This window comes from Hylobates moloch, unplaced genomic scaffold (genome assembly GCF_009828535.3).
Source record: "Hylobates moloch isolate HMO894 unplaced genomic scaffold, HMol_V3 SCAFFOLD_3, whole genome shotgun sequence".
Taxonomy (NCBI): Eukaryota; Metazoa; Chordata; class Mammalia; order Primates; family Hylobatidae; genus Hylobates; species Hylobates moloch.
The window spans coordinates 120,893,893-120,919,363 of NW_026652278.1; the positions used below are offsets into that span (position 1 = coordinate 120,893,893).

Consider the following 25,471-nt stretch of genomic DNA (forward strand, 5'->3'; position numbering starts at 1 on the left):
GTCACACATTTCTGTGTAGCTGAAGGAGAAAAAATATAATTTTTTAAAATAATGACAGTTCAAGAAAATAATTGTGCCCTGAGAGGTCAAAGGGCAAAGGACACAAATAGAAAATCCGCATGAATAAATTAGCCTTGTCTCTCCAATAAAGTGCAATTTAATTATTTAATTAACTGACTCACTCACTCAAAAAGTATTTTTTTGAGCACCTGCCATATGTCTAGTACTGCACTAGATGATGGCAAGATAAACATCACCAAATCATAATCCATGCCTTCCAGGGGCTCAAAGACAAGGGTAGAGAGATGGATTTGTAAACACTTAATAAAGTGTTAAAAATGCTGTGACATGGTAAGTTATCAGATCTAACCAACGGCATCTTGCTTCTAACCTCCAAACTCTCTTTGTCCATTCCTGGGCATAGGCTGAACTAGCCTTCGGAAGGAATTTAGTTTATAGTTTAAATAGCCCTTCCCGAAAGCTAGACTGTTCTTGTAAAATAATGAAAGGCCACTAGCCACCAAGTTAGGATGAGAGGGGCTGGAATTCTAAATATTACCAGCCATTTAGTCTGGAGGTCGTAAGATTTGCAACTTCCCCAATTTCTCTTGAAGATAACATTACTATTGTGAACCTAAGATTGTCCTTTTAAGATGTCTTTCCGGCCGGGCACGGTGGCTCACGCTTGTAATCCCAGCACTTTGGGAGGCAGAGGCGGGCGGATCAGGAGGTCAGGAGATCGAGACCACGGTGAAACCCCGTCTCTACTAAAAAAATACAAAAAATTAGCCGGGCGTGGTGGCGGGCACCTGTAGTCCCAGCTACTCGGAGAGGCTGAGGCAGGAGAATGGCGTGAACCCGGGAGGCGGAGCTTGCAGTGAGCCGAGATTGCGCCACCGCACTCCAGCCTGGGCGACAGAGCGAGACTCCGTCTCAAAAAAAAAAAAAAAGACGTCTTTCCAGGTTTTTGCATTTCTGACAACCGTTTCTGTGGCCCCTACCCAGGAACTGACCCTGCATAAGAGGACAGCTTCGAGTCCCTAAAGAGGACAGCTTCGAGTCCCTATGATTTCATCCTCGAGCCAACCAATCAGTACTCCTGACTCACTGGCCCCCTACCCGCCAAATTATCCTTAAAAACTCTGATTCCTGAGTTTTACTGATTTGAATAATAATAAAACTCTGGTCTCCCACAAAAAAAAAAAAAAAAAAAAAAAAAAAAAAAAAAAAAAAAAGAAAACAATGCTATGACAGATGTATGTGCAGTCTACAGTTGAGGCACACAGGAAGAAGGCATGTTTGGTACTACAGGAGACTCAAGATGAATAATTTGTCAAGCTGAATAATTTGGATTATATCCTATAGGTATTTAGTAGCCATTGAAGGAGAGTGACATGATCAGACATATTTTAGAAATATCACGTTGATAACAGTATGAGAAAGGAAGATGGGTGCAGTAAGCTAATTTAGAGGTTACTACCGTAGCTCAGATGAGAAAGTGATGAAGTGAAATATCAGAGAAACATTTATAAGGTAGAGTTGGGAAAGAAAAGAATTTATGATGTCTCCTAGTTTTCTGAATCAGGAATTGGATGGTACAATTCACAAATACGGAGAAAAGATCTGAGAGATAATGATAAGCTTAGTTTGGAGCCTGCTGCTTTTCAGGTGCCTCTGAGCCATGTGGGTAGAGATAACCAGGAGAACCCTGAGCTAGAAAAATTTAATGAGATCTCATCCTCATAGAAACTGTCAAAGCTACAAAAGTGTGCATGAGATGAAATGGGTCAAATTAAAACAACTTTGAGGCTATCACATTATACATAAACTTATTATAAAGACTGTTTCTATCCTCAGAGCACAGATGTACATTTTTAAGTTCTCAATGAATATAAAATAAATTGATTGGACAAATTATAGGCTCCTTACATGAAGATAATATCTATGTCTGTTAATGAGATAAGTCCTTAGTGGCTAAATTATTATTATTATTTTGAGATGGAGTCTTGCTCTGTTGCCCAGGCTGGAGTACAATGGCACAATCTCAGGTCACTGCAACCTCTGCCTCCTGGGTTCGAGCAATTCTTCTGTCTCAGTCTCCTGAGTAGCTGGAATTACAGGCTCCCATCACCATGCCCGGCTAATTTTTGTATTTTTAGTAGAAACGGGATTTCACCATGTTGGCCAGGTTGGTCTCAAACTCCTGACCTCAGGTCATCCACCCGCTTTGGCCTCTGAAAGTGCTGAGATTACAGGCGTGAGCTACTGCACCTGGCCAGCTAAAATCATTTTTAACAAATATTCTGATGATGCCACTCTGATGAGAAGTTAATAAGGACCCCATGCAAATGCTTTACTTAGTCTTTTTTGTTTGTTTGTTTGAGACAGATTTTCACTCTTTTTGCCCAGGCTGGAGTGCAATGGCACGATCTTGGCTCACCGCAACCTCTGCCTCCCAGGTTCAAGTGATTATCCTGTCGCAGCTTCCCTAGTAGCTGGGATTATAGGCATGTGCCACCACGTCCAGCTAATTTTGTATTTTTAGTAGAGATGGGGTTTCTTCATGTTGGTCAGGCTGGTCTCAAACTCCCGACCTCAGGTGATCCTCCCGCCTCAGCCTCCCAAAGTGCTGGGATTATAGGCATGAGCCACCGCGCCCAGCCACTACTTAGTCTTTATAGTACATCCTTTTAAAAGATAACATGGTTATTCCTAAAAAGACATAATAAATGACAATCTTTCCCTTCGAAGACTTTACAAGGCAGGCATAAAATCTGAGCACATGAGAGTTGGAAAATAATTATCATAACTCAGTTGGATATATATTATAAATAAATATATAAGACAAAAAAAGCACCTCTGGAAAAACAGTATAAATCTCAGTTTAAATGAATAAATCCTGAGTAGGTTCACAAGAATAAAACAGTAAAAATCTGGTAGAATCTTTCTGGAGAAGGCAAGTTTTAGCTAGGTTTAGAAAATTATAAATTTTTTGAGAAACAGAATGATCTAAGACAAAAAGGAAGTTACGAAAAGTTCTTCTGCGAGAAACAGCAATATGACTACTTTTCTGTATAACTGGAGGTTTGAGGAGGATCAGGTGAATGAAGATTCTTAAGAAAATAGGCTGAAGAGTTTTATCTACTATGACAAGGTATCACCAAAAACTCTCAAAATGAAATATGATTGAAGCTTTAATTATAAGTTCACGATTTTAACTTTTTTGCACCACACTATCAGACAACAAATGAAACTAATATGTTTCAGTATAAGTATAAACTTAAACAACTCTAGTGCTTAAGGAGCTTCTAATTTAGTTATTCTTGGCATGGCTATATAGAGCATCTCAAAACCTAAATTCTGGTAATGTCAATATGCCCATCATTCAGAATCTGTCATACTTGAAAGCAACACTCTCTTCCATAAAAGAAGCATCTGTTTATCCTTATGTTCCTTCAAATCTGTGGCAGGAAAAGCAAGTATAGTTTTATGTATACAACTCTGAACTGCTTAATGCTAAGCTATGGAATACTGTCAGTAAATATTATGGCAAAGTTGTTCATGGACAATTAAACACTTAAGACGTTTTACGCTTTGGAAAACTGCAACTAGTTTTATCAATCTCTAAACTCAATTTATAATCCTTAGGCCCTAATGTCCACACTAAACGAATCTTCCAGGCAGATGTCAAAAATCAAAGTATCTACTCATCATACTTTCCCCCCCAATCAACTCTGCTACTTGACTTCCCTACTGCTGTGAATACTGTCAGAGAGCCAGGCTTAGAAGCTCACTAGATTAGCAGTTACAAGATGTGAGTTCTAATTTGGCTTTTCCATGAATTTGTTGTGCAACTCTGGACAAGACAAATAGTTGCTAAGCCTTTGGTTCGCTTTGAGTTTTCTATAAAATTAGGAAGTTAAACTAGATGAACATTCAGATACCTTCTAGCAATAAAATTTCATGATTCTTCCCCTGTCCTTTAGCCCAATATTACGAAGTTCTGCCCATTTTTCCTATAAAGACTTTTTATATGCATTTTTATTCTCTATTTCCTTTACTATAATATGATTGCAGGTCTTTATGAACCAATTTCCTTACTCATCCTTCCAGGATCTCTACCTTCTAATTTATCCTACATATGCCAAAAATCTTACATTCTTTTTTTCCTTCCGCTCTTTTCTTAATCTTGAATGTAAAGTTGAATTTTTACACTATTCATTCCAAGACCTATTATCATTATCAGCTGTAAAAGATATTCTCATTTGTTTATTTTTGCTCATTCCCAATCCCTTTCTCATTCTCCTCCATTTCAAAAGTTCACATTAAAATGTGATATATCCTCAGATATACACATTTACTGGTAAAACATATATTGTTATTACGAGCGTATATTTTATGCTATGGATCCATATATTTTACTTTTTAAATATAAACATTGTTTTCTAGTTCTACCCATGTTGCTGTAGATACATCTTTACGTGTAAATATGTGTTTCTAAATGATGCACAGTATTCCACACGATGTAATTACCACATTTTACGGTTCATTCCCTTAGTGACAAATACCTAGGTTGCCTTTAATTCTCTACTTCCACAAATAGCCTCATTCCACAGAGACAATCATTAACTTGAAGTAAGGATATATCATTTCTGGGAATGGTACTTTATTCTCTTGTAATACATGCACACATACACTACATATATATGTAACAGATATATAATTTTTACTATATATTATGAATATATATTGATATACCCATATACATATATCGATGATCAATACACACTATTGTTTAAAAGATTTAAACTGTATCACACTGTAATTTTTTGGCCTCGTTATTACACTCCACATTTTTACATTGATTGCTGAGTGTGAAGTAGTATCACGTTTTCTACTTGCATTTTCCTGATTGCTGTAACTTTTGAAATGTTTATTCATATCGTTTGCCTAATTTTCAATGAGTTAATTATTCTTATTGATACTTAATCAGTTAATGTGTCCTTAACACTAATCTGTTGTCAGTTACAATACATGCATTGTAAATGTCTTCTCATAGACTATGAGTTGTCTTTTCATTTGACTTATATTGTTTTTGTAACAGCAGCCTAATATCTTAACATATTCAAGTAAAGAAATCTTTTCCTTTTTGGCTTGTATTTAAATCTTTTGTTTTTTTTATGATAGGCTAATTTTAATTTTTGTAGAGATGGGGTTTCACCATATTGGCCAGGCTGGTCTTGAACTCCTGACCTTAGGTGATCTGTCCGCCTCATCCTCCCAAAGTGCTGGGATTACAGACATAAGCCACTGTGCCCTGCCTAAATCTTGATTAAGAAATATTTCTCTAAGGAGAGGAAGCAGAGCAAGACGGCTGAGTAGAACTCTCCAACAACCGTTCGCCTGTAAAAATAACAAATTGAATGACCACCCACATAAGAAAGTATCTTCATAAGAACCAAAAAATCATGTGAGTGATCACAATACCTGGTTTGAACGTAATATCAAGGAAAGAGGAACCGACGCGTGTAGGAAAGACAGTTTTTCATTACCTATACAAACTGCCCCCAGCCCCAGGCAGTGCAGAGTGGACAGATAATTTGTGTGCTAGGGGGAGGGAGAGTGAAGCAAGTGTTGAACTTTGCATTAGAATTCAGTGCTGCCCTGTCACAGTGGAACACAACATAGGCTAGAATTCCACCAGCACCCATGGAGGGAGCATTTAGACCAGGCCCAGGCCAGAGAGGAATTCACTGTCCCAGTGGGAGGAAACCAAGTCTCTGCTGCCTTCACCACCACTGACTAAAGTAGCCTGGGCCTGGAATAAATTTAAGTGGCAGTCAGGCCACAGGGACTGCAGTCCTAAGGCAAGCCTTGGTGCTGCACTGGTCTCAGAGGCAGTGCACTTATGGTACAATACAGTGTGACCAGCAGTGGCAGCCAAAGGATTGCCTGTGTCATCCCTTCCCAAACTCCAGGCAGTACTGCTCCAAAGAGACTCTTTCTGCTCAGGGAAAGGGGAAGAAAGAGTATAGAGGACTGTGTCCTGCAACTTGAGTACGAGCTCAGCCACAGTAAAAGCACCAAGCTGATTTCTGAAGTCCCAGATTCTAGATTTTTGCACCTGGATGGGTTTCTAGACTCACTCTGTGCTAGAAGAGAATCCACTCCTCTAATGGGATGGACCCCATCCTGGCAGAATTCACCCCCTGCTAACTGAAGTGGTCCTGGGCCTTGAATAAACATCAGGCAGTGGTGGCTGGAGGCCTTGGGTTAGCCCCAGTATTGTACTGGTCTGCAGGGATTCAGGTGTGACTCTGTGTAGTGCTAGCTGTAGTAGCCATGAGAGTGGCCACGTCACCTCTCCCCAACTCCAGACAGCACAGTGCACAGAGATAGTCCTTCTGATTGGGGAAGGAGTAAGAGACCTTGCCTGGTTACCCAGGGAATTATCCCTCATCTTACCGAAGTCTAGCAAGTCTGTGTATGTAGGAGGATCTAAGAGCTGCAGCATTCCTAGGCTTAGGAATCTAAGCCTAGGAATGGTTCTGAAATGGCTTCTGTAATGTTCTGAAATGGTTTCTGTAATGTTCTGAAATGGCTGCAATAATTGCAGGGTTAGGTCAAAACACTCAATCTCTTTTGGATTCGTGGAAAGCCCACTCTAGAAGGAAGAATACAAACAAGCCAAGACTGCAAAAATTGTAATACCTAACTCTTCATTGCTCAGATACCAATGAGCATCCACAAGCACGAAGAACATGCAGAAAAACATGACTTATCAGATGAACTAAATCAGGCACCAGTGTGACCAATCCTAGAGTGACAGAGATATGTGACCTTTCACACAAGGAATTCAAAGTATTAATTGCTGTTTTGGGGAAGCTCAACAAGTTTCAAGATAACAGAAGGAATTCAGAATCCCATCAGAAATTTGACAGAGATTGAAATAATTTTTTAAAAGTCATGTAGAAATTCTGGAGTTGAAAAATTCTGTTGAAAAACTGACAAATGCATCACTCTCTCAAAAGCAGAACTGATCAATTGGAAGAATCCATGAGCTTGAAGAAAGGCTATATGAAAATACACACTCAGAGGTGAAAAAAAAGAATGAAACATGCCTACAAGATCTTTAAAACAGTCTTAAAGGGGCAAATCTAAGAGTTACTGGTCTTAAAGAGGATGTACTAAGAGAGATGAGTGTAGAAAGTTTATTCAAAGAAATAATAACTCAGAACTTTCCAAACCCACAGAAAGATACGAATATCCAGGTACAAGAAGGTCAAAGAACACCAAGCAGATTCAAAACAAATAAGACTACTTCAGGACATACAATAATCAAAGTTTCAAAGGTGAAGGATAAAGGATCTTAAAAGAAGCAAGAGAAGAGAAGCAAATAATATGTAAAAGCAAAATTGTCTTTCAAACATAGAGAAATGAAAACTTTCACAGAAAAAAAAAAAAGCTTATGGATTTTGTCAACACCAAACCTGTCTTACAAGAAATGTTAAAGGGAGTTCTTCAATGCAAAAGAAAAGGATGTTCATTAGTAACAAGAAATCATCTGAAGATATAAAACTCGCTGGCAATAGTAAGTACACAGACAAATACAGAATATTCTAACTCCGGTTAGACTCCTTTAATTGTAATGGTGGTGTATAAACCACTAATATCTTTTGTCAGAAGACTAGAAGACAGACTTACCAAAAATTATAAATACTACAACTTTTGAAGAGATAGACAATATAAAATATATGTAAATAGAGACAACAAATCAAAAAGCAGGGGAGATGAAGTTAAAGTTGGAGTTTTAAATTCTCTTTGCTTATTTTTCTTTATAATCAGAGTTAAGTTGTCATCAGTTTAAAACAATTGGTTATAGTATTTGCAAGCCTCATGGTAACCACAAAAACAAAAACCTATAATAGATACAAAAAAACCCGAAAAGCCAAGAAATTAAAATATACTACAAGAGAAAGTCACTTTTACACAAAGGAAAACAGAAAGGAAGGAAGAGAGGACCAACAATACAACCCCAGAAAAAAAGTAACAAAATGGCAGTAGTGAGTCCTTACCTATTACTAATAACATTAAATGTAACTGGACTAAATTCTCCAATAAAAAAAGAGTAGCTGAATGGATAAAAAATAAGACCTAATCATATGCTGCCTACAAGAAACTCAATTCGTCTATAAAGACACCTAAAGACTGAAAATACAGGAATGGAAAAAGACAGTCCATGCAAACAGAAACCCCAAAAGAGCAAGAGTAGCTATACTTACACCACATAAAATAGATTTCAAGATAAAAATTGTAAAGAGAGTCAAAAATGTTATTATATAATGATAAAGGGGTCAATCCCACAAGAGGATATAAGAATTGTAGATATATATGTACTCATAGCTGGAACATCCAGATAATATAAAGCAAATATTAGAACTAAAGATAAAGTTAGACACCAATAAAATAATAGCTGAGAACTTCAACACCCCTCTTTCAGAATTGGACAGATAATCTACACAGAATATCAACAAAGAAACATCAGATTAAATTTGTACTATAGACTACATTGACCTGATAAACATTTACAGAATATTTCATCCAACAGGTGAAAAATATGTCTTTCTTCTCAGTATATGAAACAGTCTCAAGGACAGAACATATATTAAGCCATAAAACAAGTCCCCAAAATTCAAACAAACTGAAATCTTATAAAGTATCTTTTCTGACTACAAAGGAATAAAACTAAAATTCATTAACAAGAGGAAGTTGAAAACCACACAAACACAAGGAAATTAAACAATATGCTCCTGAATGACCATTGGGTCAATTAACCAATTTAGAAGGAAATTTAAAAATCTGTTGAAACAAATAAAAATACAAACACAATATATCACAACCTATAAATACAGCAAAAGCAGTACTAAAAGTGAAGTTTATAGCAATAGATATCTCCATCAAAAAGTAGAAAAACTTCAAATAAACAACCTAAAGATATATCTTAAAGAACGGGAAAAGCAAGAGAAAACCAAACTCAACATTAGTATAAGAAATAATAAAGAGCAGAGCAGAAATAAATAAAATTCAAACTAAAAACTACAAAAGATAAATGAAAAAAAGTTGTTTTTTAAGACGAAATCAATAAACCTTTAGCCAATCTAAAAAAAAAATACGGAAGACTCAGGTAAATAAAATGAGATGAAGGAGATATTACAACTGAAACCACAAAAATTCAAAATATCATTAGAAACTATTATGAGCAACTATATGCCAATAAATTAGAAAATCTAGAAGAAATGAATAAATTCCTAGAAACATCCAACCTACCAAGATTTAACCACGAAGAAATACAAAACTTGAATAGACCAATAACAAATAAAGAGATAGAAGTGGCAATAAAAAATCTCCCATCAAAGAAAAGACTAGGACTTGATGTCTTCATTGCTGGATTCTGTCGAACATTTAAAGAAGAACTAATACCAATCCTACTCTAACCATTTCAAAAAATTGTGAAAGGAATACTTCCAAATTACTAATACTTCCCAACTTATTCTATGAAGTCAGTATCACCCTGATACCAAAACCAGACAAAGACACAACAACGTAAGGAAAGCTATAGGCCAACATCTCTGATGAACACAGATGCAAAAATCCTCAACAAAATATTAGGAAACTCAAATCAACAACACATTAAAGAGATCATTCTTCATGATCAAGTGGGATTCATCCCAGGGATGCATGGATGGTTCAACATGTGAAAATCAATAAATGTGATGTATCAACAGAACAAAAGACAAAAACCATATGATAATTTCAACAGATGCTGAAAAAGTATTTGATAAAATTCAACATCCTTTGTGATAAAAACTCTAAAGAAAACCTGGGTATAGGAGAAACATATCTCAACAAAGTAAAAGTCATGTATGACAAACCCACAGGTAATATCATACTGAATGGGGAAAAACTGAAAGCCTTTCTGCTAACATCTGTAACAGGACAAGGATACCTACTTTCACTACTGTTATTCAACACAGTATGAGGAGTCCTAGCCAAAATAGTTAGACAAGAGAAAGAAATAAAGGGCGCCCAAATTGGAAAGGAAGAAGTCAAATTATCCTTGTTTGCAGATGACATGATCTTATATTTAGAAAAACCTAAAGATTCAACCAACAAAACTATTAGATTGGATAAATTAAGTTGCCACATAAAAGATCCGAGTTAATGGGTGCAGCAAACCAACATGGCACATGGATACATATGTAAAAAACCTGGACATTGTGCACATGTACCCTAAAACCTGAAGTATAATAAAAAAAATTAAAAAAAATAAAAAAAGATCAACAAACAAAAATCAGTATTATTTCTATATGCCAACTGAACAGTCTGAAAAAAAAACAAAACAAGAAAGTAATCCCATTTACAATAGCTACAAATAAAACAAAATACTCAGGAACACATAACCAAAGAAGTAAAAGAACTCTAAAAGAAAACTGTAACACTCTGATGAAAGAAATTGAAGATGACACAAAACAATGGAAAGATATTCCATGTTTATGAATCGGAAGAATCAATATTGTTAAAATACCCATAGTACCCAAAGCAATCAAATCTATTGATTAAATGCAATCAAAATACCAATGACATTCTTTACAGAAATAGAAAAAAAATCCTAAAATTTAAAGGAAACCAAACAAGACACAGAATAGCCAAAGCAATCCTGAGCAAAGAGAACAAAACTAGAGGCATCACATTAACTGACTTCAAATTATACTACAAACGTATAGTAACCAAAACAGAATGGTACTGGCATAAAAACAGACACATAGATGAACTGAACAGACAGAGAACCCAGAAATAAATCAATGCATTTACAGTCAACGCATTTTCAACCCCTATCTCTTGCCATATACCAAAATCAAATCAAAATATATCAAAGACTAAATCTAAGACCTGAAACTATGAAACTACTAGAAGAAAACGTTCGGAAACACTCCAGACATTCATCTGGGTAAAGATTTCTTGAGGAGGACTTCAAAAGTACAGGCAACCAAAGCAAAAATGTACATATGGGATCATATCAAGCTAAAAAGCTTCTGGACAGCAAAGGAAACAATAAGTAAATGAAAAAACCCACAGAATAGAAGAAAATATTTGTAAACTACCCGCTGGACAAGGGATTAATAACCAGAATTGGAATACATAAGGAGCTAAAACAACTCAAGAGGAAGAAGAAGAACAAATAATGGGCAAAATATCTGAAGAGTCATTTCACAAAAGAAGACATACAAATAAATGGACAATAGGTATATGAAAAAATGCTCAAATGATTTGTGGGTTCCCGATTCGTGGATTCAACCAATTGCAGATTGAAAAAATTTTAAAACAATACAGTATATAATCTATTTACATAGCATTTACATTGTACTAGGTATTATAAGTTATCAGATTATTTAAAATATATAGGAAGATGTGCATAGGCTATATACAAATACTTTGTCATTTTATATAAGGGACTTGAACATCTGTGTATTTAGAGGTCTGACTGTATATCACAGTTATCAAATAATCATCTTGATTTCAGTTTCTTCCCATCCTAATAGATCATATACACAAGAAGATATTGGCAGAAGCTTAACAAAAGGAAGGAAAAAAAACACCCATGGGGAAAATTATAGCATCATTAGCTCCCCTGAAGAAAAATAATTAACAATGAAATAATGAAACTCGTTTTTGAAAATACCTAAGTTTTTTTCGGAGTTGTTCGATTATCACACTTTGTTCAGTTACTGTTTTCAGAAACTGTTGGTTAGTCTGCCATAAGAAAAAAAAAGAATCAGTATTAGAATATTTAATAACTGTATCTTTAAAGATGACACATCAGACATACAAGTAGAAAAAAAGTTTAACGAGATTTATGATAACGATTAGATTTTTTCAGGGTAAAACGTAACCTTGGCCTTCTTTCCTTGCCTTTACTACTTCATTGGATACCTGCTTCACTTGAAACTACCTATACCTGCATTCCTGTCTTAGGGCTTTCTTTGGCTATCTGAATCTCTTTGGTCATCTATCCACCTGTGCATAAAGCTGTACGTGTTATAGAACTAATGTTCTACCCTGTTCTGAGCAGCCTGACATGTCTGAAGGGAACTGGTATATAAAAAACCCAAACTCACTTCTCGCATGGGTGAAATAATTCTGAGGCTTGTGTTCTATACTGTCTTTCAGAATTCATTAAGTTTTAGTTACTCACAGTGTTAACTTGCTTAATTTTAAAAAGCCCTTTATTGGCTGTCTTCTCTTTGGTACCACTTCCCCACCTTCTTACTGGTGCTCCCTGGTATTACCTACTAAATAAATGACACGTTTTGGAACTTTTTCCTGAAGGTCGGCTTCTGGTGAAATCCATAGTAAGATATGAAGTAGTCTTCTAAATGTAGAAAAACTTTTCCTAAGGGAATTGATTTTCTTCCATAACTGCTGGTTTTATCCATGATGATACAAATTCCTTATCCCTTTTCTTTATATATTATGGCTGCTCTCGATTTATTTTAATAGTTTTGATTTAATCCTGTTCCAACATATCATGCTTAAATTTCTCCAATTAAAGTCCCTGAGAGAGCTTTCATTGTGCTTCTCTCATGCTCTGAGCTCACTGACTTCCTATTTTTAACATACTATCGTATTTTCCTCTGCCCAGGATGTCATTCTGCCTGCATCCATTCCTCAATACCATGTGTGGTTTACTCATTCTCAGGTAGAATTAACTGTTTCCTTTCTGCACTTTGATAAAACTTAATACATGCCGTTACAGTGCACATTAAATTTAAATATTAAAGTGTAGGTATTCCTGACTAAAATATGAGCCTTTTTAAAGGATCAGCTTTTCCCAGAACTCCTAGTGCCTGGCACATGATTGAGTACATCACAGGCACAACTAGTGTTTTATTATATATACTGTCTTGGCACTAGCATAATTAATGCTTGTGTTTTTGACCATTTGGGAACACCTCAAAGATAGATTACATAGAACAATTAAAAGAAGTATAAGCTAAAATTCTGCATTTTAAGAATCTAGTGCTGGAAACCAAGGTGCTTAACTTGCTAGCAAGCCTAGTAAGAGCTTCACAACTGCATCTGAATATGGCATTGTTGTTCTATATTTATGACCATAAAGAAAATTATGTACTATATTAATATTTTAGAATTAGGAGACTCAAGAAGGTGTAGGGAAGCATCCTTTTCAACCATCATCTATTTAGCACCTTTTTCACTGATTATTTCATACGTCAGCCTGTTTTACCAAGGAGACAGAGATCTTACGGTTGATGCATTTTTGCAACTTAGAGAACTTATACTTTCATTCAAGATAGTTAGTATGCAATTAAATATTTTTGAGTAAATTATAGAGATCAGCAAATCTTAAAAAATATTTCAGTAAAGTAAACCTATGGGAAATGTGAAATTATATCTACAGCATAATAAATAGAAATATATACTTTTATGTACCATTCATGTCAGAGCATATCTGTTGCATATTACTAATTTGCATTGGTAAAGAAAGATATTTATTTGTATCAATTTGTAGTAAGAATACTTACATAAGTTATACACTTTTAAAACATGTTTAAGTGTACAATACGTTATTGCTGACTACAGGTACAATATTGCACAGATCTCTAGAGGTTATTCATCTTGTTTGACCGAAACTTCACATGTGTTGATTAGTAAGTCCCCATTTCTTCTCACCATAGGCCCTGGAAGTCACCATTCCAATCTCTGTTTCTATAAATCTGTCTAGTATAGATACTTCATATAAGTAAAATCATACAGTGTTTAGTCTTTCTGTGACTGGCTTATTTCATTTAATGCTCTCAAAGCTTATTCATGTTATCATATATTGCATAATTTCCTTCTTTTTAAAGGCTGAATAGCATTCCACTGTATGTTTATACATTTTAATCCACTCCTCTTTGATGGACATTTAAGGTTGTTTTCATATCTTGGCTAACGTGAATATGCTGCAATAAGCATAGGAGTGCTCTTCAAGATCTTAATTTCAATACGTTGGGATAAATATTCAGAAGTGGGATTTCCGGATCATATGATAGTTATATTTTTATTTTTTTGAGGAAACTCTATACTTTGTTCCATGACAGATGCACCGTTTTGCAATCCCACCAAAAATGTTCAAGGTTTCCAATTTTTCCACATCCTCTTCAACACGTGTTGTCTTGTTTTGATAATAATTCCTCTGACACTTGTGAGGTGATACTTCATTGTAGTTTTAGTATTTGTGTTTCCTTAATGTTTAGTGACATGGAGCATTGGGAATTTCTTCACATACCCATTGCCTTGGAAAAATATCTATTTAAGTACTTAGCTCATTTAAAAATCAACTTATTAGGTTTTTTTGTGTGTCTTTTGTTTTTTTACTACTGAGTTATAGAAATTCCTTAAATACTTTGGAGATTATTCCCTTATTGGATATACGGTCTGCAAATATTTTGTCCCATTCCATAGTTTGCCTTTTCACTCTGTTGGTTTTGTTTACTATGCAAAAACTTTTTGGTTTGATGTAGTCCCACTTGATTACTTTTTTCCTGCTGTCTGTACTTTTGGTGTCATATCCATGAAATCGTTGCCAAGACCGATGCCATGGGGCTTTTCCCCTAGGTTTTCTTATAAGAACTTTATAGGTAAGAGGTGTTAGATTTAAGTCTTTAATCCATTTTGGGATGATATTTGTGTGTTGTGTAAGATAAAGGTCCAAAATCATGTTTTGAATATGAATATCTAGATTTCCCAACTCCATTTTAAATTCAGTTATTGTGTTCTTTAGGTCCATAATTTGTGTGCTACTTTTTAATATTTTTTCTCTGTTGCAATTCTCACTTTGTTCATGCATTGTTCTTTTAACTGTGGTGAGCATCTTCATGAGAGTTATTTTTAATTCCCTATCAGGTAATTCATAACTTCTTTTCATTAGGATTGGTTTCTGGAGATTTATCTTATTTCTTTGTATGGAACATCTTTAGTTGGTTCTTCATTTTTCCTTGACTTTGTGCTCACGTCCGTACATTACAGAAAGCAGGCACCTCTCCCAGTCTTCATAGATTAGTGTCATACAAGAGAAGACCCCCACAAATCAGCTGGCCAGAGGTTCAGCAGGCCTCTACCAACTCTTTCCCTCCCCAGGGAGATGCTGGCAGCCGTGGCTTTGTCTGCTTGCTCTGTGATGAGCTGGGGGGTAGGGAACTATAGCATGTATCAGCCCAATCTGCTATCTCTGTTCTTCCCTAGGTGGCTAGACTATGCTGGAACTATTAGAGCTTCTTGAGACAGATGCTATTTCTCTAGGCTGCCCTAGAGAAGCTGCAGTGCTGGATCAACGTTTCCCCTCCCTAGGGGAAAGCTGAGAACTGAATTTTCATCTACTTACTCTGTGCTGAGAAGAGCATAGGACCAATGCCATCTATCAGTCCAAACCAATGCCTCCATTCTCCCTTGGTTGGCCAGACTATGCTGGATCTGTGAGCTCTGAGACTGGCAAGATAGAGACCAGTATTCTGGGGACCACCCTCAGAAAATTTGGGGTGATGAATGCACATACCTAATCCCTTCCCTCCCCTGGGTGAAGCTGGGAGCTAAGGGGTCTCTTTTTGATCACATGGCATGGCACTGGGGACAGGCTGCCTAGCAAGAGAGGGTCTCAAATCTCCCTGCTAGCTTTGGTGAGTCTGGTTTTCCAATCCCCCAGGAGGTGAGAACATTTCCATTCATTTCTGATTTATCGCAAAGGAAATTTGTCCATGAATTGTTGCTGAATTGGTTTATCTGTGGGGAGAAGGAGTGTCCAGGGTGTCCTACTCTGCCATGTTAGTCAAATTATATTGAAAGACAGTTTATTTACTCACTGCATACTCATCAATTTATTCTACATCTATAAGAATCTATTCATTTAATGAGCTTATTCATGTAATCAGAAAATTTTTTGTTGGAAACTGCTTGATTTTTCAAGGGCACTTTTATTCAAGTTTGATCTTGACTCATACTTGCCCCCATAACTATGTTCTGAATGCTCTTTGAAATGTACAAGATCTTAACACTTTGCTTGCTCCCTTTATACTTATCAGTCTTGTTTGCTATTCATTATATACATTAAGAACAACTTAAATTTTAAAATTTCTTTCAATCATTTACTTTTATCTTAACCACCTATATAGTCTTTTCTATATTTTTATAAAACTCTCTTTTATCTATCATGCCATTTCTTTATCAGTTTTCTTGTATCCAGTTTATTCTTAGCTTCGACCTGGAACCATGAATACTTCTGCCTTAGAAATTTTTAACATATTCCCTTGGAATATACGACATCCTTTTCCCATGACTTTCTTTCATCAAAATCATAATAAAATAGGGGCTCTGTGACATGATATATCAAAGAATGATATAATTCCAATTCTAGGAGACATATCGAAGAAGTAATGAATAATGATGATGCTAGGTTAAAGTACTAATTCCATATAGAAATATAGTAAATTAAAAAATGCCTTTCTTAATTATAGAAATCAGTAACCATTTTGTTCTGGAGTACCAGTATTTTAAAACTCTAAGAAGTATAATATAGTATCAAAAACTGTATGTGATTAGACATTTCAAATGTTAGCAGAATAGGTACAGACTGGTTTAATTATTTTTACATGGTTAAAAAAGAAAAATTTTTAAAGTAGAATAAAATTAGATACTTACTTTTGATGGCACAAATCCATTGTTATACAAAGACATTTTTATTAGGTACTAACAAGAATTAGCAGAGTAACTAAGCAAGAATGAAGAAGGGAAAGAGAGAGGAATTACCTGAAGTGTCATAATTCTATTACTCAACAATGAGGTAAAAATAACATTCCAAGAAAGTAAAGAAAACAAAAGTGAGAGAATAAGAAGGTAAAGAGCAGAACTGGGAAGACTAATTCTATTTATTTTAGGAAAAACTTACAGGGAAATTTAGGAGTACCATACCAACACATGGTCCTTAGTTTCCTAAAACTTTTTAGGAAATGGGCTATTAATTCATTAAACAATTACACTACTCTTATTAAATACCTGGCAGTGTGTCAGGTGAAATAAAAAAAATTAAGCATGTACTCTACTCTTGAGGAACTCACTGTCTAGATTAGGCTAAGGAGACCTTACTAAGAATCCTAAGAGGATTTCCAGATTAAGATATATTTCAGAGAGATGTTAGATCTCCAAAAGGTCCTGTAAACTGTGTCATGCTATTGAATGAGAAAGCAAAAGCAAAAGAAAAAAGAGTATTATCTAATTTCATGCAGCATGCTTTCTTATTGTTGATTTATATTAACACAAATAAATATGATTATTAATAGGGACAATTTCTAGTTTATATAAGTAAGTATACTTAACCACTTCCATGTTCTCATTAGTAACATGAAGTCGCTTGGTCAGTTGTTGAAAATCAAATAGCTGATCCTACAGTGGGAAGGTAAGGGGAGTATATAAATAGCATTTTGTTGTTTATAACCCATATTTAAAATTAAACTAAAATCAAGTCTAAAATCATTATGCCTAAGTTTAGATAAAATTAGTAGTGTTTCTTATTACTATTGTATGAATTAGTAGTTGAAAAACTAAGAATTTTTTTAAATGATTAAAAAATTAAAGCGGCAATGCTGAAATTAATGTAGCTGTTTATTTTGTCAAATAATTATTTCTAGAAATCAATTATTAAATATTATTTTAAAACTCGAAGAAATAGATCATAAAAAATTATAAGTGATTAGAAATTCTAAATACTAGAGAGACCTTGTCCAATATTGGAACGTCACTTTCAAACCTACTCAAAACCTGTAATACAAACCATGGCACAGGAGTTACTGCCCGCCTTTTTAAAAAAAATTCTCATGCCCCACATTTTAAAAATTGTTTGATTAGCTGTTATGATTCTATTAAACATTATTTGTACAGATGACACAAAGTTGGGAGAGGCTGTAAATATACTGAATGACAGAATTAAATAGATAACCAGGGAAAAAACAATGAAGTGTTATTTGTAAAGTCTTGTATAAGGACCCATCAAACTATGTAGCTATAGTAAAAGAATGATATTATTCAAGTGAAAACAAAACAAAAATCCAACCTTGTGGGCTTAGTTGATTGATCTAAATGTGATCTAAATGAGGAAACAGCCCTCAAAGAACTTAATATGAATAATGGTTTTTAAATCTCAGAGGTAAAAGTCCAGCAAATCAGATTGATTACATGTGGGCGTTTTTTCAAGCCATGGCATGTAAAGAAAAATCATTTTGTAAACTGTAAAACATCATGTAAGTATTTTTACAATTTCTGTAGGTAGACATTTCTAATTATAATTATAATAATAGGAATATTCGTTAACCAGAATTTGAAAAGTCTGTAAATGAGAGCTGAAGAGAGGTATGAAAACCAACTTATTTAAAGAGCTACCTCTCAAAATACATAGAAAAGAGGTCAGAATTAGAACTCCTCCATAGTGCTCAATGCGCCTAGCAATGAAAGAACCAACAGAAGAATAAAAGAGGTAGATTTCCCAATGGAATGGATGGTCTTGTGAGATAATGAGTTCTTGTCAATAGATGTGTAAAGCAAAAGCTAAAGCTAGATGTCCACTTTGAAAGAGTGTAGAATGATTCTTGCTTCGGGTAGAAAAAAGTCTTTTAATAACCATTAAGATCGCTTCCTGTTGTAAAATTCTATTCTGATTAACTTATGATAGACAAAATTGACACCTATTTTAGTAACAGGTCACATTTAAGGGTATTAACATTTGATTTTACATAGTGTTCCCACTGTATTTGAGCAGGTTTCTTCACTGGCCATAAACTAATGAACAATTTTGTTTTGTTTTGTTTTAAAAGTCAGGTAGGAAATCAAGCAAATAAAAACTTTGAAGGTTTATTTATACAAAATAATATTAAAGTTGCTCTTTAGCACTAAACTCAGCTTTCATTGCTGACAACATTATAGAACCAAATGATCACTGTCCAGTTCTCTAATTAGTTTACCTGTTCAAGAGTGTAACCATCAAAGATCTATATATTATTAACATAAATAATAAAGTGATTAGAAATTCTAAATGCTATACGGTAGAGTCTTAGGCTTTCCCCTCTAAAACGGTTTCTTCAGAGTGCAATTTCTTATTGATATACAAGAAAATGATGAAATCCAAGATTACCTTTTGTTTTTGACTTTCAAATACATGAATCTGGGCCTCAGTCATATGTTCCTGGTAAAGCTTGTGTAGTCTGTCCAACTCCTGAGAAACAGTCTGCCAGAGTTCCACAGCCTGAATTTTTTCCTATTAAAAAAATTTGGTAACTCATTATCAGCAGGCTATTTATTGTATAGTACAAATGGATCATTTTCTTTTATAGAATAAGTTCTTATAAAGTCATAAAATAAAATAGAACCGTGTAAAGATGGTATTATATATTTTTGATATGAAGTTTTATTATTAATAATTTAGAGAGTAAACCTGAAGACATAAAGTTCCTTATTTTGAAATTGTGTTTTTACTCAGATTTAGCTAAAATTAAAATCCTTAACAGAGATGTAGATTTAAACCATGTTCTTTGTTCCACAAGAAAGTATAAGCCCTAGAAACTGATGAAGAAGAAAACTGCCTCCTGGTAAAGTACAATATTTTTTTCATGATCATAAAAGTAATAAATTTTCATTGTGGAAAATTAGCAAAATACAGAGAAAAACAGGAGAAAATCAGAATCACCTACAATTTTACTGCCTGATAATAAATATTGCTAACATCTAGATACAATCATCTTTTTAAATGTTGATGCATTCATGTTTATAAATGTGATTCTGGGGGAGAATTTTGTAATTATTTTAACAAAATTAGGGACCATATAGTGGGCTACTTTACTTGCCATTTTATAATGATTTTATAATTTTCTCAGGTCACTAACTATTGTTTGCATACAGTATTATCTGTGGTACAGAAACTTTTAAACTTTGAAAGGTCCTAGAAGTCAAATTTATCTTCAGAATAATATGTTAACATTATTTGCCTTTTTACTCTCATCCTCTCACAAATGTACAGTGAAGTTTTCTAAAGTTTATATGATGTGATGTCATCCTTGCTCTAAGGGCTAATAGACTGCATGCTTATGCTCCTACTTTTTTTTTAAGTCTCAGTTTTAATTTGTAATACAATAAATACTGATAGATATGTAACCCACAAAAACATAAGGCACCTTGGAGTACACTGAGGTATACCATGCATTCAGAAAATGAACAAACTGTACATTTTTATAAAGGAAGTGCACTTATGTAACCAGCATCCAGTTCAAGAGAAAGAACATTACCATCACCTAGAAGCCGACCCTCTTGTGTTCTCTTCCAGTTACTATACTCTTCTCCTAAATAACCATTTCCTCGTGTTCCTAACACCATAGATTAGTTTTGTCTAAAACTTAAAAAAAAAAAAACTGTAGGCAAATTAAAAATTTTAAAAGTGGTTTTAAAATTTGTAGATAAACACAGAATCTGGAGCCAGAAGATATGGGTGTGATCTCTAATTCCTGGCTAAATAGTCCTGGATAATTCACTTTATTTCCTTAAGACTCAAGTTTTCTTTTCAGTAAAATGGTCGTAAAAATGCCTCATACCTCAAAATGTCCCACTGTTTCTCCAGACCTGTCTGATGACAAAAACCACCTAGACTAGTAGTTACACAACCCAGATTCTCCTAGATCTGTGGTTCTTAAAGGATCAGCATCATCAGCAACACCTCAGAACTGTTAGAGATGTAAATTAGTGAGCTCTTTCCCAGACTTACTGAATCAGAAACTGGGGTGGTGGGGGGGTGGGGAGGCACGGCAGAAATCCATGTTTCGAAAAGCCCTCAAATGATTATGATGTACACTATATAATTTTTAAAAATGGTACAACTTACTATTTGGACAAACTACAATTTAACTGATTCCATATTTAAGATTTTTAAACTATGTCAAATGTTTCATTACAATAAATATTATAATGAACATATTTATTCAAAAATTGTTATATTCAGTTCTTTAGAACAAATTCATAAAATCTATGTGGTGTCATCATCTAATTACTGGATCAAATAATGCAAATATTTCTAAGGCTCTTCTTCTAAACTGACTTCTAGAAAGATTTTTACAAATCATACTGTAACAGAAAAAATATTTTAAACTGAAAATATTAAGCTAGGAACTTAGCATCGTGCTATTGCTATTGGCTCCTAAAGCAATATATTTACACTACACAGCACCTTTTGCACATAGTTTTAATTCTTATTTGTGAGTCTTGCTGTTCAATAATGATAATAACGATAAAAGGCAAATTTATTAACATATGTGCTAGATATATAAGCCTAAATTTATTTCTATTTACTCCCATGATATCAATTATAAATCTGTCCTCGTCTAGAACAAACAGCATGCTTTCTTCATTATTTCTTTCATCACATTTAAAAATTCTTTCCATTCATACATTAAAAAAAAATTAGTGTTAAATCATGTTCCTTATCAAGCTAAATATAGCCTTTCTGACTTACCTAAAATATCATTTTCATAATTATAGAATTTTAAAACCAAATTTTCAGGAAATAAAACCGAATTTTCAGATAATTATCAAATCAAAATTGTAATTTAGAATTTGTAGCCCCCATGTATAAATGAGAAAGCTGAGGCACAAGAGTTTTTTCTATGATCACACATCTGGAAAGTAGAAGAATGGGGATTTAAACCCATACAAGATATGAAACATTTGGGATATAACATTGTAAATTAAAATAAAATTCTGTTATGAATAAAATTCACAAAAAATTACAGTTGAAAAACAGGACATATTTAACATAGCTGCTCAAAGATTCTAATTACTATGAGAGAAAAAAGGAAAAGTATAATTCTAGAAGAAATATAATGTTAGAAAAATATAGTAATATGAATATAATCTTTGAAAATGGAAGAAAACAATACCAGAAAAAAAGAAGACTGAAAAATGCAAATTTAGAGAAATAAAGGATTTTTTCCTTTAAAAATTTCCATTGAGATTAAAATATTCTCTCTACAAAGAACTTAAACAGATTTACAAGAAAAAAACCCATCAAAAAGTGGGCAAAGGAAATGAACAGACACTTCTCAAAAGAAGATATTTATGCAGGCAACAAACATATGAAAAAAAGCTCATTATTACTGTTCATTAGAGAAATGCAAATCAAAACGACAATGGAATACCATCTCACACCAGTTAGAATGGTGATCATTAAAAAGTCAGGAAACAACACATGCTGGAGAGGATGTGGGGAAATAGGAACACTTTGACACTGTTGGTGGGAGTGTAAATTAGTTCAACCATTGTGGAAGACAGTGGCAATTCTTCAAGGATCTAGAACTAGAAATACCATTTGATCCAGCAATCCCATTACTGGGTATATACCCAAAAGATTATAAATCATTCTCCTATAAAGACACATGCACATGTATGTTTACTGCAGTACTATTCACAATAGCAAAGACTTGGAACCAACCCAAATGGCCATCAATGATAGACTGGATAAAGAAAATGTGGCACATATACACCATGGAATACTATGCAGCCATAAAAAAAGGATGAGTTCATGTCCTTTTCAGGGACATGGATGAAGCTGGAAACCATCATTCTCAGCAAACTAACACAAGAACAGAAAATCAAACACTGCATGTTCTCACTCATAAGTGGGAGTTAAACAATGAGAACACATGGACACAGGGAGGGGAACATCACACACCAGGGCCTGTCGTGGGGTTGAGGGCTAGGGGAGGGATAGCATTAGGAGAAATACCTAATGTAGATGATGGGTTGATGGGTGAAGCAAACCACCATGGCATGTGATACCTATATAACCTGCACATTCTGCACATGTATCCTAGAACTTAAAGTATAATTAGAAAAAAAAAAAAGAAAGAAAAAAATATTCTCATAAGAAAAAAAATCACATCAAAAGCTTTATGATTTAATTAAACACATTTGTAACAACCAGTGAGGGTATTTGGCAAGTACATTTATAACAGTGAGAGTATTTATTACAAGTGTTGCTACCTGTAATGATTCTTATAAACTAGAAAATCATCATGTTACAATTTTATTATTTTGTTATCCATAAATAGTGATTAACATGAATTTTTTCAAAGGTATGTTAATTCAGAATATAATTTTTAAAAATACATGTCACTCACTTGATTGGCTAGCTGCAATTGTTCTTGAAGGTTTCTGACTGTTTCATCATCTGCATATGTATCAGTTCCTATCTCTGTGCCAAGGGGAAAGGCCTCCAATTTTTTTTCAACAGCATCTTTTAATTCACTGTGCAACCTTTGAAACAAATAGTTAACATGACAGTCTCAAGTCATTTTAGTAACAGTAATTACTGTTTTGAGGTCAATTAAACATTTGGGTCAACAATAACACTTTACACAAAATCATTTTTAAGTAGACTCCAAATAAAAAATTAGAAGTGTTTAATTACCATTAAATACTGTGCTATAAGAATCAAAAGATTATGTAACAATTTCAAATGCATTAAATCGATCACAATTAATTGAAGCATGATTCAGCTTGTCCTAGAGAGGTTTTAATTTTTCAAAATTTTTCAAAAGCTTTTCAAAATAGTAAAATTCAGATATTATCTCTTATTAAATGATACAATAAGCCATTCAGAAAAATTCTAAAATATCTACGTATATCCAGTCAATTAAGTGAAAATTATATATTAAATCCTGTAGAATTATTTGCTATTTTCTTCAGTGTGTTTCACAAAACTCATTGGAATTCTTACTAATTCCAGCTAACAAGCAAAGAGAAGAAAATGGTCACTGGCTATAAAACTAAGACATCAGAAGCTTTATTTTTCAGCACATCCTTACATAAGCTCAACAATAATACTGAAAGGCTTAAATTCGACTTTAATCTTAACATTAAAGTAAATTACAGATATTTCATGCTTTAAAACAACTACAAAAAAAAGCAAGGAAGGTTCAACTTGAAAGAATGATTGTTTTAATTTAAAATAATACATACTTAAGAGAAAAAAAGGTACATTTTCAGAAAACACTCTTATTTCATATAATCATAAGCAGAAAATATTTATAGTAAATATATTACAAAGTGAAAATAACAAAATAAACTACATCCATCTACCTAAAACATTTAGAGGTGAATGAATGATTTACTAATATTACAAATCTCCTTTGAAACAAGAAAACTTAAATCTTGATGTCAAAACATATTTATTGAAAACAAAATTCATCAAATACAATAAAACTGAGGAAGTAACACTTTAGAAACAAAAAATTTAATTACTCTGAAGAAAGGACAGAGCTTGAAAATTATTCTCTAATTAAAAAACTTACAAGTATTGGTTAAGACAGAAGTTTTTATTTTTAAATATCTAACAGTGTTTTAACAAACTTATTTTTCCTATATGAAATGTTTACCTAATAGAGAAAATGATCAGTATAGAAATATAACAAGTTTTGGAAAAGATACCCCAAATCCTATGAAAAAAACCATTATTAATTCTGTAATACATTTTCTAGCAGAATTTTTACTTTCCATTAAAAATAGACCAATGACATACTGTATTGCTAATACTATAATCTGTCTCTTTAACTGTAGTATTGAGACATATGCATTCTCTCATATTCTAAAAAGTTTTCTGCAAATATTTTAAAGATGACATAATATTCCATCATTTTCATCATATAGTTATCTGCATCATAACCTATCAATTATCCTAATCCTTTAAATTGATTGTAAAATGAAATGAAAAAATAGTAAAATTAATATTTAGTACACTGTACTTTAAAATATCAGAACACTGAGAATTAAAGTGTCTTATTTCTTTGTTAAAAATGTAGTTATAACAAGAAGTATAATTATAACTGACAGTAAGACAGTTTTTAGGGTCTTAACAAAATTTTTAGCCAGGTACGGTGGTTCATGTATGTAATCCCAGCACTTTGGGAGGCTGAAGTGGATGGATCACGAGGTCAGGAGTTCGAGACCAGCCTGGCCAATGTGGTGAAACCCCGTCTCTACTAAAAATACAAAAATTAGCCGAGCGTGGTGGCACGTGCCTGTAGTCCCAGCTACTCAGGAGGCTGAGGCAGAAAAATTGCTTGAACCCAGGAGGTGGAGGTTGCAGTGAGCCAAGATCAAGCCACTGTACTCCAGCCTGGGTGACAGAGCGAGACTCTGTCTCAAAAAAAAAAAAAAAAAATTTAAAAGTCACAGAAATATCATAATTGTCCCCCATTGATTATAAGGATAATTTTGTACAGTTTCAGCTTGCAAGGGCCTTTTTTAATCTTACACTTCATACAAAGGAAGGACTACCTATACATAGTTTAATTTTGTTTGCTTCAGTATCTGGAATACTTGGGGAACA

General features: G+C 34.0%; 1 protein-coding gene across 3 annotated transcripts in view; it reads right to left on the reverse strand.

Annotated features, from left to right (window-relative positions):
* Window positions 1-25,471, reverse strand: part of SCLT1 (sodium channel and clathrin linker 1) — a 201,833-nt gene that overhangs the window by 103,356 nt on the left and 73,006 nt on the right. For 2 of the 3 annotated variants that reach the window (XM_032147212.2, XM_058436757.1), the window contains 4 exons: window positions 23,262-23,397; window positions 19,235-19,357; window positions 17,428-17,493; window positions 11,741-11,811 (listed from right to left, as the gene is read on the reverse strand). In XM_032147212.2, the coding sequence (XP_032003103.1) occupies window positions 11,741-11,811; window positions 17,428-17,493; window positions 19,235-19,357; window positions 23,262-23,397 (396 nt within the window). The remainder of the gene's footprint in view (window positions 1-11,740; window positions 11,812-17,427; window positions 17,494-19,234; window positions 19,358-23,261; window positions 23,398-25,471) is intronic. The other variant, XM_032147220.2, reaches the window with a different exon arrangement.